We start from the raw sequence: 15,873 nt of genomic DNA, 5'->3' as shown, positions 1-15,873 counted from the left end.
GATACCCAAAGAAAAGTGGTGTGGCCTAGTGGAAAAAGCACAGGCCTGGGATTCAGGGGGCCTGGATTCAAATCCCAACCCGGCCATCAGCCTGCTGTGTGACCTTGGGCAAGTCGCTTAATGTCTCTGTGCCTCAGTTTCCTCAATGGGGATTCAATACCAGTTTCCTCAATGGGGATTCAATACCAGTCTCCCTCCCCTCTAAGCCTGTCGGCCCCACATGGGCCAGGGGCTATTTCTGTCCTAATTGTACTTTATCGAATCCAGCCCTTAGCGCAGTGCTTGGCACAGAGCAAGCACTGAACAAACACCACGATCATTATCATTACAGAAAACAAAAAGGCTTTTATTGTTACATAATCAGTAACACGAGCCACCGACTCAAAGTTTGAAGAGGCGCAGCGAATGATGTCCCTCTCTGGCCACCGGACTCCCTTCTTTGCCTTATGGCAGTGGCCCAGGTGTCTCTGTCACCACATCCTCGCCGGGGCCCTACCCCAAGAATGGCCAAAAAAAAAAGGGGGCTGATCATGGAGTGGCTGTGGGCTTGGGAGGGGAGTGGGGGAGACAGCAAGGAGCGGGGTGGGGGGCAACGCACCCAACCGAAGTCAGAGTTCTGGTTCAGAGGAGGTGGCAGAGACTAGAGCCCTGCCTCTGGCTGCTCCCGCGGGAGATGAAGGGCTTCTTCCTCTCCAGCTGTCCTCCTCTTCCTCGATTTCAGCGGGAGGCCCGGTCCCTCGGGGGCCGCCGCTCGCTATCGGATCCCAGCCACGGGTGCCTGCTGCTGCTTGCGGATTTTGTTGAAAAGTTCCATGTACTGGACCATGGTGTCGGCGGGGCCGTAGATGGCGTCGTGCCTATTGGTAAACACCGTGGGCACCCCCGGGGTGTGGCTGCCCAGGAAACTCTGCAGGAACTCGTGCAGCAGGTTCCAGCAGTCGCTGGCCACCACGCACGGGCCGTACTCCACCTGGCAGCCACAGGGACAGAGGGGTGAGGGTCCATGTGGCCGGAGAGCCCCCCGTCCGGAGGCCTCCCCCCGAGCCGGCCCCCAGAGACGGCGACGGAGGCCGAGCTCTTAAGCCTCAGGGTTGGGGGCTGGGGGTGAGTTGCAGGGGTGGGTAAGGTCAGCCGAGGGGTTCAGGGCAGCACTGAGCCGGGGAGATGCAGGCTGGGGCCCGGACAGCCAGAGGTTTCCTAGGACAGAGGGGCTCCCAACCCCGGAACTGTGAGCTCTGTAGTCTTACCCTTCGCCTCCCTTGCTCCGACCCCACAAGGGCAAGCCGGGGCGGGGGGGGGCGGTGGAGCAAGGCCACCAGCCTGTCCCACTGGCCCTGGTTGTATGCAATAGTCATGTGACTCATGGTGGACTACACAGTGCCCTTTTCCTCCAGCCTGCTCTGCACAGGGACAAGCCAGCCCCTAAGGGTAGTGGGGGGAGATTTTTTTTGTTTTTTGCTTGTTTTGTTTTGTTGTCTGTCTCCCCCTTCTAGACTGTGAGCCTCCTTGACGCTGCCAACCTCTTGCTCCACCCCACCTCGCCCACTCACCAACTTGGTCACACCCTCGACCTCATCACCTCTTACCGCTGCACTATCTCCACCCTCACCAACTCTGAAATCCCTCTCTCTGATCATAACCTTCTCACCTGCCTCCTCACTCACACTCCTCTCCCCTGTAAATCTATATTACTACCTCACAGAAACCTCCGCTCTCTCAACCCCACCCATCTTTCTGAGCGCCTCACACCCCACCTCGCCTCCCTTTCCTCTCTACCCAATCCTGATAATCAGATTACCGCTCTCAACTCTACCCTCTCTACTCAGCTCGACTCCCTCGTTCCCCTTTCCCTTCGCCGCTCTTGTACCACTAACCCATAGCCCTGGATCAATGCCACTGTCCACCTCCTTAGTTCTTATGCTCGCGCTGCTGAACGCGGCTGGCAGAAGTCTAAACGCCTTGCCAACCTCGTTCACTTCAAGTTTATCCTTTCCTGCCTTAACTCTGCCCTCTCCTCTGCCAGACAAAACTATTTCTCCTTCCTTATTGACACCCATGCCCATCATCCCCATCAGCTCTTCTGTACATTTAACTCCCTTCTCAGGCCCCGTTCCTCCCCATCCTCCTTCCCTCACCCCCAACGACCTGGCCTCCTACTTCAATAATAAAATTAAATCCATCAGGTCTGAGCTCCCCAAAGTCGCTCCCCCCCCCTTCTCCAACCCCCGGCTCTCAACGTTCTCCGCTACTCTCCCATCCTTCCCAGCAGTATCGTCAGATGAGATCTCCCCCCTCCTCTCAAGTGCTACTCCGGCCACCTGTGCTTCTGACCCCATTCCCTCTCATCTTACGAAATCTCTTGCTCTGTCCCTCCTCCCCTCCTTAACTTCCATCTTCAACTGCTCACTCTCCGCTGGCTCCTTCCCCTCTGCCTTCAAACATGCCCACGTCTCTACCATACTAAAAAAACCCTCTCTTGACCCCACCTCACCTTCTAGTTATCGCCCTATCTCCCTCCTACCATTCCTTTCCAAACTCCTTGAACGAGTCGTCTACACGTGCTGTCTTGAATTCAACAACAACAACTCTCTCCTCGACCCCCTCCAATCTGGCTCCCATCCCCTACATTCCACGGAAACTGCCCTCTCAAAGGTCACCAATGACCTCCTGCTTGCAAAATCCAACGGTTCCTACTCTAACCTAATCCTCCTCGACCTCTCAGATGCCTTCCACACTGTGGACCACCCCCTTCTCCTCAACACGCTATCCAACCTTGGCTTCACAGACTCTGTCCTGTCCTGGTTCTCCTCTTATCTCTCCGGCCATTTACTTTCAGTCTCTTTTGCAGGCTCCTCCTCCCCCTACCATCCCCTTACTGTAGGGGTTCCTCAAGGGTCAGTTCTTGGTCCCCTTCTGTTCTCTATGTACACTCACTCCCTCGGTGACCTCATTCGCTCCCACGGCTTCAACTATTATCTCTACGCTGATGACACCCAAATCTGCATCTCTGCCCCTGCTCTCTCTCCCTCCAGGCTCGTATCTCCTCCTCCCTTCAGGACATCTCCATCTCTGCCTGCCATCTAAAACTCAATATGTCCAAGACTGAACTCCTTATCTTCCCTCCCAAACCCTGCCCTCTCCCTGACTTTCCCATCACTATTGACAGCACTACCATCCTTCCCGTCTCACAAGCCCGCAACCTTGGTGTCATCCTCAACTCTGTTCTCTCGTTCACCCCTCACATCCACCACCAAAACCTGCCGGTCTCACTTCCGCAACATCGCCAAGATCCGCCCTTTCCTCTCCATCCAAACCGCTACCCTGCTCATTCAATCTCTCATCCTATCCCGACTGGATTACTGCATCAGCCTCCTCTCTGATCTCCCATCCTCCTGTCTCTTCCCACTTCAATCTATACTTCACGCTGCTGCCTGGATCGTCTTTGTGCAGAAACGCTCTGAGCATGTTACTCCCCTCCTCAAAAATCTCCAGTGGCTACCAATCAACTACGCATCAGGCAAAAACTCCTCACTCTCAGCTTCAAGGCTGTCCATCACCTCGCCCCCTCCTACCTCACCTCCCTTCTCTCCTTCTACAGCCCAGCCCGCACCCTCCACTCGTCTGCCGCTCACCTCCTCACTGTGCCTCATTCTCGCCTGTCCCACCGTCAACCCCCAGCCCACGTCCTCCCCCTGGCCTGGAATGCCCTCCCTCCACACATCCAAGCTAGCTCTCTTCCTCCCTTCAAAGCCCTACTGAGAGCTCACCTCCTCCAGGAGGCCTTCGCAGACTCAGCACCCTCCTCCCTCTCCCTCTCCCCACACCTTACCTCCTTCCCCTCCACACAGCACCTGTATATATGTCTATATGTTTGTACATATTTATTACTCTATTTTACTTGTACATATTTATTCTATTTATTTTATTCTGTTAATATGTTTTGTTGTCCGTTTCCCCCTTATAGACTGTGAGCCCGCTGTTGGGTAGGGACCGTCTCTATATGTTGTCAACTTGTACTTCCCAAGCGCTTAGTACAGTGCTCCGCACCCAGTAAGCGCCCAATAAATATGATTGAATGAATGAATGAATGAATTGTTGGGTAGGGACCGTCTCTGTATGTGGCCGATTTGTACTTCCCAAACGCTTAGTACAGTGCTCTGCACACAGTAAGCGCTCAATAAATATGACTGAATGAGATGGGGAAGAGCAGGGACCCTGTCTGACCAAATTAGCTTGAATCCACCCCAGTGCTGAGAATAGTGCCGGGCACACAGCAAGTCCCTAACAAGCACCACAATTACTACTATCATTACAACACGTCTAATAAAAATAATAATAATAATGGTGGCATTTATTAAGCGCTTACTATGTGCAAAGCACTGTTCTAAGCACTGGGGAGGTTACAAGGTGATCAGGTTGTCCCACGTGGGGCTCACAGTCTCAATCCCCATTTTACAGATGAGGTAACTGAGGCCCAGAGAAGTTAAGTGAGTTGCCCAAAGTCACACAGCTGACAATTGGTGGAGCCGGGGTTTGAACCCATGACCTCTGACTCCAAAGCCCTGGCTCTTCTCCACTGAGCCACGCTGCTTCTCTAAACTACGAGTCTACCAACTCGTATTACACTGTACTCTCCCAAGTGCCTCATACAGTGCTCCGCATACAGTGCGTGCTCAATAAATACCATTGATTACCACTATTATCAGCAAGGGGTTGGGGAAGAAGAGGCTGAGAAGATTGTGATTTCTCTTTTGCAAAAGTGCCCCAAATCCCAAGTCCCTCCCCATGCCACCAGATCCTTCTCCCCTGTCGCAGTCTCCTTGGCCCCTAGAGCTTCCGTAATGGATGGTATCTGGCAGTCGGTGGTTGGGGGGAGAGGGCTTGGATGACCTAAGGTTGCGCAAACCCTGGTTGCTGCTGATCACCACCCTCTCCCACCCCAGGAGAAAGAGGTGCCTGTGGAGTTCCTGCCCAGCAAGGCGTTCCGTCTGTTCTCTGGTCACCCCCACCTTAGCACCTTTCCCCCCTCTCCATCATCAGGAGATTACCTCCACTGAGATGCCACGTGCGCTGGGCCCCATGGCGACTGTGCCCACCTTCACCAGGAAGTCACAGAGCTGATAGCGGGTCCCACGGGTTTCAATTTTGCTGGCCTTGGCGTTCTGGAAGAAGCCCCTGAGCTTCACCATGAGGACGTCGAAATTGGCATCGGCAATGAGGCAGGGGCCGCTTTCAAAGAGAGCAAAGCAGCTCAGTGGGAACTCAGAATTGTGCATCACATACATCAGCTTCCCCGTTTGGCCTGGGTCGGGGGAGACAGAGAGATAAAAGGAAACAGAAGCACATCTTGAAACCTTATCTCTTCCCTACCCCCACCCGCAAAAGCCCGGATCAACATGAGTGGTGTGGCTAAGGACGGGTGCAGCTAAAGACCCAGCATGAGCCAAATGCAAATGGAGCAGAAGGCTGGGAGCAGATCTCCTGGGTCCTAGCCCCAGCTCAGGCCCCGCTGCCCAGTTTCTCCTTTTCCGCCCAAGTCCTATTGCCTCTCACCCCGGGCCGCTTCCCAGGAGAACAGCTGGACAACTCCCCGGAACCGGGCCGACCCCCGCCAGGTGCTGGCGGCCAGCTCTCGGCGGGGCCGTGCTGGCCGTTCTGCCGTCTGGATGCTGACCTTGGCTGCCCATGGTGGATGCTGCCGTGTGGTAGGTCTCACAGTCCACGCAAAACGTCCCCTGCTTCTCGGCCCCCAGCAGCTCCAGCTTCCTAGTCAGGCTTTCCACCGTCTGCTGGACGCTCTTGCCCTCGGCCACAGGCATCTGGGACACACTGTTGGGTGGGGGGCCAAGACCCCAGAGTTCTTTCAATCAATCAACCAATGGTATTTATTTCCCCACCAGGTTCCCTTTTCGACAACCCCGCTTATGCTCAGGAAATAGACCTGACCTCTCACAAAAGACCACCGTGAGGTTGCCTTGGCCCGTCTTTAATAGCCATATGGCGATCTGCCCTAACGGCCTGTGAGACTGGGGGACAGAAAAAGCAGAAGAGTGATAGAGGCTGTCTGACCTCGGTACCACAACGGCTTCCAAGGGAGCAGCAGACAGCCTCTCTATTTCCCTCTGGCCTCTCAGGGGATGGCTTTTGGACTACCAGTCTGGGCTCCGGAGGCTATGAGAAGCAGCGTGGCCAGGGTGGTTTAGGGGAGAGAGCACAAGCCTGGGAGTCGGAAGAACCTAAGTCCTAATCCCAACATCACCACATCTGCTGTGTGATTTTGGGCAAGTCACTTCACTTCTCTGGGCCTCTCTTACCTTATCTGGAAAACGTGGGACAGGGACTGTGTCCAACCCAACTACCTTGTATCTACCCCAGAGTAGGTATTCATTGATTCATTCATCCAATTGTATTTACTGTGTGCATCCTGTGTGCCCAGCACTTAACTAAGTGCTTGGAAAGTGCAATTTGGCAACAGAGACAGTCCCTACCCAACAATGGGCTCACAGTCTAGATGGGAGAGACAGACAACAAAACAAAAACAAGTAGACAGGCGTCAATACCGTCAAAATAGATAAGCAGAATTATAGATATAAACACATCATTAATAAAATAGAGTAATAAATATGTACAAATATACACAAGTGCTGTGGGGAGGGAAAGGGAGTAGGGCAGAGGGGCGATGGGGGTGGGGAGGAGCAGAGGAAAAAGGGGGGGTTCAGTCTGGGAAGGCCTCCTGGAGGTGAGTACAGTGCCTGACACATAGTAAGTGCGAAACAAATACCATGATAATTATTATTATCATCATGAGAAGTAGTCAGAGGACCTGGGGTCTAATCCCAGCTCCGCTACTTGTCTGCTCAGTGATCTTGGGGAAGTCACTTCACTTTTCTGGGCCCAGGTCACCTCATCTGTAATATGGGGGTTAAGACTGTAAGCCCCATGTGGGACATGGATTGTGTCCAATCTGGTTAGCTTGTATCTACCCCAGCAGAACAATGCCCAACAAATACCATTTAAAAAAAAGTCACTTCACTTCTTTGTGCCTCAGTTCCCTCATTAGCAGAACAGAGATTCAATAACTGTCCTCCCTCCTTACACTGAGCCCCATGTGGGACCTGATCATCTTCTTTGATGCTATTGATGGCTATCTACTTGTTTTGCTTTGTTGTCTGTCTCCCCCTTCTAGACTGAGAGCCCACTGTTGGGTAGGGATTTTCTCTACATGTTGCCGAATTGTACTTTTCAAGCATTTAGTCCAGTGCTCTGCACACAGTAAGCGCTCAATAAATATGACTGAATGAATCTTCCATCTACCACAATGTTTAGTATAGCACTTGGCACGTAGTAAGCATTTCACAAACACCACAATCATTATTATTCTTCTGCCTGGGTCTAACTCTGGTTCACTCAAAAGTGGCCAGAGGCTCCAAATGTCCAAAAAGGGTTGGGGTTCTGCCCTCTCCCAGGTCCCCACCCTTCTCAAGGACTTCTGAACTCCCTAAAAGGGGAAAACAGGGTCTGTTCTATCCCAGTGCTGACAATGCCGACATGATGATCCCATCTACAGTAAATCCATTTCCAGCTCGAGGCTGTCCTTCTCCTCAGGAGATTTAAAAGAATAGAGCGGTGTCACGCAACTACAACACTGATTATGCCACATAAATCGTGGGGACTATCTGGACCTGAAGTGTTAGGAAGTCTCTGTAGACAGAGACACCTTCCATTATCCTGAATACTTATGTACGCTTCAATCTACCTTTTGCTACTAATTCATCTATTTCATCTTTCTGCTCTTGTCCCTACCAGTGAATACTCTTGTTCACTCTGCTCCTACTACTGGTAAATCACTTCTATCACCTTCATTAGTTTGAAAGCTGCTGTGTGACCTGGGGCAGGTCACTTCACCTCTCTGTACCTCATTTACCTCATCTGTAAAACAGGGATTACTACTGTCCTTTCCTCTTCTCCTACTCCCTTCTGCATCACCCGGACTTGCTCTTTTGGTTCTCCCGGCTCCCAGCCCCATGGCACTTCTGTACATAATCTGTAATTTATTTATTTATATTAATGTCTGTCTCCCCTGTTACAGATTGTAAACTCACTGTGGGCAGGGAATGTGTCTATTTATTGTTCTGTACTCTCCCAAGCGCTTAGTGTAGTGCTCTGCACACAGCAAGTGCTCAATAAATACAACTGAATGAATACAGTGAGCCCCATATGGGACATGGACTGTGTCCACGCAACTTATTAGTTTGTCTACCCCAGTAGTTAGTACATTACCTGGCACATACTAAATGCTTAACAGATACCATTTAAAAAAGAAGAAGGAAAAAAAAGCTACTTGGGGGCAAGGACCATCTCTTTTGACTCCGGTATACCATCCCAAGCACTTCGTACAGTGCACAGCACATGGCAAGCAGTCGGCCAGTCAATCATATTTATTGAGTGTGCAGACCACTATACTAAGCACTTGGGAGAGGACAATATAACAATACAGCAGACACATTCCCTGCCCACCATGAAGGGGAGGTGGACATTAATATAAATAAATTGTGAATATGTACATAAGCGCTGAGGGGCTAGAAGCGGGGTGGTGAATAAAGAGAGCTGAAGAAAAGGAAAAGAGGGCTCAGTCAGGGAAGGAGACGTGCCTTCAATAAGGCTTTCAGGAGGGGAGAGTCATTGTCGGATACGAAGAGGGAAAAGCCACTGATGTATGGATTCACGCTCTTCTGTCTGCCACCTCTGTAAGCTTCAGTCACCTCGCTGCCAACCTGGGTTTCCCCCAGCAGAGTTCTACCACTTTCCCCAGGACCCTGCCACCTAACAAGGCAGCACAAACTGGAGGAATGCCCAGTCGGCGGTGTGGCATTTTTCCAACAACGTTGATGGGCTGTAATGAGATTTTTCTTCCTGAACTCAGGATGCTGACAGGGCAGAAGACTTTCCAGGTCCAGGTGATTAACAGCTTCTTGTGTTTACTGAGATGCTTAGGCACCTTAGGATGCGGGCAGCAGCCTACCTCAACTGCACAGGAATCACTAGATTATTGTTTAAATACATTTAGACCTTTTTAAGTTTCATGGAGCCCACCAAACGCCACTAATTAAGGTATTATGCAAAATAGGTTTTGTTCCTGAAACCAAAAAATGAACCCATCTGGGTAAGGAAAATAAACACTGTGCTCCAGATACTTTCATTTCCCAACTCTGTTCAATTGTTATAGTGTACTTAGTGGGCGCTTAGCACAGTGCTCTGTGCACGGTATGTGCTCAATAAATGCAAATGATTGATAGTAAGCGCTTAACAAATACCACTGATTGATTATTTCAGATATTTCCGTTTTCCCCAAATATCTGAGTACTTTTTAAATTCATTCACTCCAACGTATTAATTGAGCGCTTACTATGTGCAGAGCACTGGACTACGCACAGTACAATAATAAACAGTGACATTCCCTGCCTACAACAAGCTTACGGTCTACAGTTGGGGAGACAGACATCAATTCAAGTAAATAAGATTACAGACAGATGCGTAAGTGCTATGGGGCTGGGGATGGGGGGAGAGCAAAGGGATAAATAAAATCACAGCTACGTACATAAGTGCTGTGGGGCTGGGAAGGGGAAAGAGCAAAGGGAGAGAGACAGGGTGACGCAGAAGGGAGTGGGAGATGAGGAAAAGTGGGGTTTAGTATGGGAAGGCCTCTTGGAGGAGATGGGCCTTCAATAAGGCTTTGAAGAGGGGGAGAGTGGTTCATTTATTCAATCGTATGTATTAAGCCCTTACTGTGTGCAGAGCACTGTAGTAAAGGCTTGGGAAAGTACAATACAGCAATAAAGAGGGACAATCCCTGCCCACAATGAGCTCATAGTCTAGAGTATATATGTTTGTACATATTTATTACTCTATTTACTTATTTTACTTGTACATATCTATTCTATTTATTTTATTTTGTTAATATGTTCTGTTTTGTTCCCTGTCTCCCCCTTCTAGACTGTGAGCCCACTGTTGGGTAGGGACCGTCTCTATATGTTGCCAACTTGTACTTCCCAAGCGCTTAGTACAGTGCTCTGCACACAGTAAGTGCTCAATAAATACGATTGATTGATTGATTGTTAGAGTGGTTGTCCTTCGGATTACAGAAAGGAAGGTGTTTTTCCCCAAGGCTTCCACAGTTCCGTAACATTTGGGGAGGCAATTTGAGCGGAACCGGGATCAGAACCCACTTGAGAAGCAACATGGAGTAGTGTCTAGAGCCTGGGCCTGGGAATCAGAAAGTCACGGATTCTAACCCCGGCTCCGCCACTTGTCTGCTGTGTGACCTTGGGCAAGTCACTTCACTTCTCTGTGCCTCAGTTACCTAATTTGTAAAATGAGGATTAAGACTCTGAGCCTCACGTGGGATAACCTAATTACCTTGTATCTACCCCAGCGCTTAGAACAGTGCTTGGCACATAGTAAGCGCTTAACAAATACCATCGTCATTATTATTATTAATAATTATCCCGGCTCTGCCACTTGTCTGCTGTGTGACCTTGGGCAAGTCACTTCACTGGGCCTCAGTTCCCTGGGGATTGCGACTGTGAGTCCAATGTGGGACAGGGACTGTGTCCAATCCTACTTGCTTGTATCCACCCGAGCGTTCTGTATAGTGCTTGGCACATAGTAAGCGCTTAACAAATACCACAATAATAATAACAACCCAGGAGGGAACCAGGGAAAGGACAGTCGGGTTCGCCCGGGAAAAGTAGCAGCACAGTGCAGTAGATAAAGCACGGGCTTGGGAGTCTCAAGGTCGTGGGTTCTAATCCCAGCTCCGCCACTTGCCTGCTGTGTGACCTTGGGCAAATCACTTCACTTCTCTGGGCCTCAGTTCCCTTATCTGTCAAGTGGGGATGGAGACTGTGAGCCCCATCTGGGACAAGGGACTGTGTCCAACCCAATTTGCTTGCCTCCACCCCAGTGCTTAGTACAGTGCCTGGCACACACTGCTTAACAAATACCACAAGTATTGTTATTATTATTATAAATACACACACACGCAGGATGACAGGAGGTCGGTCAATCAATCAGTGGTATTTACTGAGCGCTTCTGGTGTGCGGAGCACTGTGCTGGGCACTTAGGAGAAGCACTGAGGCTTAGAGAAGTAGCATGGCTTGGTGGGTAGAGCATGGGCCTGAAAGGCAGAGGACCTGGGTTCTAATCCCGGCTCCGCCCTTTGTCAGCTGTGTGACCTGGGGCAAGCCACTGCACTTCTCTGGGCCTCAGTGACCTCATATGTAAAATGGGGATTAAGACAATGAGCCCCATGTGGGACAAATTGATGAACTTGAATCTACCCCAGTGCTTAGAACAGTGCTTGGCACATAGTATGCGCTTGAGAAGCAGCGTGACTGAGTGAAAAGAGCACGGGTTTCGGAGTCAGAGGTCGTGGGTTCTAATCCCGGCTCTGCGGCTTGTCAGCTGTGTGACTTTGGGTAAATCACTTAACTTGGAGCCCCCCCCACGACCTCCCCTAACGGCCCGTCCCCCCCCGTGTCCCCCCAGGGTCCCCAGAAGCAGCGTGGCTCAGTGGTGAGAGCACGGGCTTGGGAGCCGGAGGACGTGGGTTCTAATCCCCGCTCCGCCAGTTTGGCTCTGTGGAAAGAGCCTTGGCTTGGGAGTGAGAAGTCGTAGGTTCTAATCCCGCCTCGGCCGCTTGTCAGCTGTGTGACTTTGGACAAGTCACTTAACTTCTCTGGGCCTCAGTTACCTCATCTGTAAAAAGGGGATTAAGACTGTGAGCCCCCCGTGGGACAACCTGATCACCTTGTGTCCTCCCCAGCACTTAGTGCTTTGCACATAGTAAGTACTTAACAAATGCCATCATTATTATTCTCTGTGCCTCAGTTCCCTCATCTGTAAAATGAGGATGAAGATTGTGAGCCCCATGTGGGACAACCTGATGGCCTTGTATTTACCCCAGCGCTTAGAACAGTGCTTGGTACAGAGTAAGTGCTTAACAAATACCAACATTATCATTAAAATGGGGGTTAAGAATGTGAGTACCACGTGGGACAACCTGATGACCTTGTATCTCCCCCAGCTCTTAGAACATTGCTCGGCACATAGTAAGCTCTTAATAATAACTATAATAATAATGGCATTTATTAAGCGCTTACTATGTGCAAAGCACTGTTCTAGGCGCTGGGGAAGTTACAAGGTGAACAGGTTGCCCCACGGGGGGCTCACAGTCTTCATCCCCATTTTATAGATGAGGGAACTGAGGCCCAGAGAAGTGAAGTGACTTGCCCAAAGTCACAGCTGACAATTGGTGGATCTGGGATTTGAACCCATGACCTCTGACTCCAAAGTCCGGGCTCTTTTCCACTGAGCCACACTGCCCAAACCAACATTATAAAAATGGGGATGAAGAATGTGAACCCCCCATGGGACAACCTGATCACCTTGTATCCTCCCCAGTGTTTAGAACAGTGCTTTACACATGGTAAGCGCTTAACAAATCCCATCCTTATGATGATAAAGATGCAGCGTGCCTCAGTGGAAACAGCCCAGGCTTTGGAGTTAGAGGTCGTGGGTTCAAATCTCGTCTCTGCCACTTGTCAGCTGTGTGAACATGGGCAAGTCACTTCACTTCTCTGGGCCTCAGTTCCCTCATCTGTATTCATTCAATCGTATTTAGTGAGCGCTTACTGTGTGCAGACCACTGTACTAACCGCTTGGGAAGTACAAGTTGGCAGCATATAGAGACGGTCATTCATTCATTCAATCGTATTTACTGAGCGCTTACTGTATGCAGAGCACTGTACTAAGCACTTGGGAAGTACAAGTTGGCAACATATAGAGACAGTCCCTACCCAACAGTGGAAGCAGCGTGGCTCAGTGGAAAGAGCCCGGGCTTTGGAGTCGGAGGTCATGGGTTCAAATCCCAGCTCCGCCAATTGTCAGCTGTGTGACTTTGGGCAAGTCACTTCACTTCTCTGGGCCTCAGTTACCTCATCTGTAAAATGGGGATTAAGACTGCGAGCCCCCCATGGGACAACCTGATCACCCTGTAACCTCCCCGGTGCTTATAACAGTGCTTTGCACGTAGTAAGCACTTAATAAATGCCATTATTATCATCTTCTAGACTGTGAGCCCACTGTTGGGTAGGGACCGTCTCTATATGTTGCCAACTTGTACTTCCCAAGCGCTTAGTACAGTGCTCTGCACACAGTAAGCGCTCAATACGACTGAATGAATGAATACGATTGATTGACTGACTGACTGTCTCTATATGTTGCCAACTTGTACTTCCCAAGCACTTAGTCCAGTGCACTGCACACAGTAAGCACTCAATAAATACGACTGAATGAATGAATGAATAGAAGGGGGAGACAGGTAACAAAACATATTAACAAAGTAAAATAAATAGAATAAATAGGAACAAGTAAAATAAATAGAGTAATAAATCTGTACAAAGATATATACAGGTGCTGTGGGGAGGGGAAGGAGGTAGGGCGGGGGGATGGGGAGGGGGAGGAGGGGCACAGTCTGGGAAGGCCTCCTGGAGGAGGTGAGCTCTCAATAGGGCTTTGAAGACTGTGGGACAACCTGATCACCTTGTATCCTTCCCAGCGCTTAGAGCAGTGCTTGGCACATAGTAAGCGCTTAACAAATGGCATCATTATGAGAGCTCACTTCCTCCAGGAGGCCTTCCCAGCCTGAGCCCCTTCCTTCCTTTCCCCCTCGTCCCCCTCGCCATCCCCCCATCTTACCTCCTTCTCTTCCCCACAGCACCTGTATGTATGTATATGTGTCTGTACATATTTATTACTCTATTTATTTTACTTGTACCTATCTATTCTATTTATTTTATTTTGTTAGTACGTTTGGTTTTGTTCTCTGTCTCCCCCTTTTAGACTGTGAGCCCACTGTCGGGTAGGGACCGTCTCTCTACGTTGCCAGCTTGTACTTCCCAAGCGCTTAGTCCAGTGCTCTGCACACAGTAAGCGCTCAATAAATACGATTGATGATGATGATGATGACTGTATATGTTGCCAGCTTGTACTTCCCAATCGCTTAGTCCAGTGCTCTGCACACAGTAGGCGCTCAACAAATACGACCGATTGATTGATTGATTATGAGGATGTGTTTGTACATATTTATTACTCTATTTATTTATTTTACTTGTACCTATCTATTCTATTTATTTTATTTGGTTAGTATGTTTGGCTTTGTTCTCCGTCTCCCCCTTTTAGACTGTGAGCCCACTGTTGGGTAGGGACCGTCTCTATAGGTTGCCAATTTGTACTTCCCAAGCGCTTAGCACAGTGCTCTGCACATAGTAAGCGCTCAATAAATACGATTGATGATGATGATGATGAGGATGATGATGGGGAGGGGGGAGGTCGGGCCCTTCGCTCCCTTTCCACCCCTCCCCACCCCCCAGGGAGCCCCAAGCCGACCCCCGCGACCCTACCAAGTGACCCCCATGACTGGTGAGGAGCGGGGGTCCTCGACGACGCCAGTCTTCCTCCTCAGCCTTCCTCCTTCCTCGACGACGCCAGTCTTCCTCCTCAGCCTTTCTCCTCAGCCTTCCTCCTTCCTCGACGACGCCAGTCTTCCTCCTCAGCCTTCTTCCTCAGCCTTTTTCCTCAGCCTTTCTCCTCAGTCTTCCTGCTCAGCCTTCCATCTCCTCAGCCTTCCCCTCAGGGCGGCGGGCGACCGCGGACCGGAAGTGACGTAACGACGGGGCCGTCCGTGGGCGGGGCCTGGGGGAGTCCCGGCGCCTCCGATTGGCTGACGGAAACTTCCGGCCTCCGGACCGGCGCGACGCGCCCCGCCTGAGGGGAGGAGATTGCCCGCCCCCGTCCACGCCCCCACACTTCAATCATCAATCAATCAATCAATCAATCGTATTTATTGAGCGCTGACTGTGTGCAGAGCACTGGACTAAGCGCTTGGGAAGTCCAAGTTGGCAACATAGAGAGACGGTCCCTACCCAACAGTGGGCTCACCGTCTAAAAGCGGGAGACAGAGAACGAAACCAAACATACTAACAAAATAAAATAAATAGAATAGATAGGTACAGGTAAAATAAATAAATAGGGTAATCATCATCATCATCAATCGTATTTATTGAGCGCTTACTGTGTGCAGAGCACTGGACTAAGCGCTTGGGAAGTACAAGTTGGCAACATAGAGAGACAGTCCCTACCCAACAGTGGGCTCACAGTCTAGAAGGGGGAGAACAAAACCAAACATACTAACAAAATAAAATAAATAGAAGAGATATGTACAAGTAAAATAAATAGAGTAATAAATATGCACAAACATATATACATATATCCAGGTGCTGTGGGGAAGGGAAGGAGGTAAAGTGGGGGGGATGGAGAGGGGGAGAGGAGGAAGGGGCTCAGTCTGGGAAGTCCTCCTGGAGGAGGTGAGCTCTCAGTAGGGCCTTGAAGGGAGGAAGAGAGCTATGAATGATGAATATTCATTCATTCAATTGTATTTATTGAGCGCTTACTGTGTGCAGAGCACTGGACTAAGCGCTTGGGAAGTACAAGTTGGCGACATATAGAGACGGCCCCTACCCAACAGCGGGCTCACAGTCTAGAAGGGGGAGGCAGACAACAAAACAAAATATATTATTCATTCATTCAATCGTATTTATTGAGCGCTTACCGTGTGCAGAGCAGTGGACTAAGCGCTTGCGAAGTACACGATTGGCAACATATAAAGACGGTCCCTACCCAACAGCGGGCTCACAGTCTAGAAGGGGGAGACAGACAACAAAACAAAACATATTATTCATTCATTCAATCGTATTTATTGAGCGCTTACTGTGTGCAGAGCACTGGACTGTTTTAGACTGCGAGCCCACTCT

General features: G+C 50.1%; 1 protein-coding gene across 3 annotated transcripts; it reads right to left on the bottom strand.

Moving 5' to 3' along the window:
• Window positions 1-325: 325 nt before the first annotated feature.
• MED20 (mediator complex subunit 20) lies at window positions 326-14,684 on the bottom strand. 3 transcript variants are annotated; one of them, XM_038749223.1, is made up of 4 exons: window positions 14,464-14,684; window positions 5,675-5,860; window positions 5,049-5,302; window positions 326-970 (listed from the first exon to the last, which is right to left on the bottom strand). In XM_038749223.1, exons 2-4 carry the CDS (start codon window positions 5,817-5,819, stop codon window positions 755-757), a joined length of 615 nt encoding a protein of 204 aa, XP_038605151.1. In that variant the 5' UTR covers window positions 5,820-5,860; window positions 14,464-14,684; the 3' UTR covers window positions 326-754. The 3 variants fall into 3 exon arrangements, with proteins under 3 accessions (XP_038605151.1, XP_038605150.1, XP_038605152.1); XM_038749222.1 differs by having other exon boundaries at window positions 5,675-5,829; XM_038749224.1 differs by lacking the exon at window positions 5,675-5,860.
• Window positions 14,685-15,873: the final 1,189 nt, after the last annotated feature.

Source organism: Tachyglossus aculeatus, chromosome 7 (genome assembly GCF_015852505.1).
Source record: "Tachyglossus aculeatus isolate mTacAcu1 chromosome 7, mTacAcu1.pri, whole genome shotgun sequence".
Lineage (NCBI taxonomy): Eukaryota > Metazoa > Chordata > Mammalia > Monotremata > Tachyglossidae > Tachyglossus > Tachyglossus aculeatus.
Note: the sequence above shows the minus strand (reverse complement) of the source record. Positions and strands in the feature narration are given on the sequence as shown.

Bases quoted from the DNA above. Each gene is read 5' to 3' on its own strand.
- MED20 (XM_038749222.1), bottom strand. The intron at 5,303-5,674 runs GTCAGCATCCAG...CCCCCGACCCAG, and splicing joins ATCCACCATGGGCAGCCAAG to GCCAAACGGGGAAGCTGATG. The intron at 971-5,048 runs GTAATCTCCTGA...TGTGGCTGCCAG, and splicing joins CACGTGGCATCTCAGTGGAG to GTGGAGTACGGCCCGTGCGT.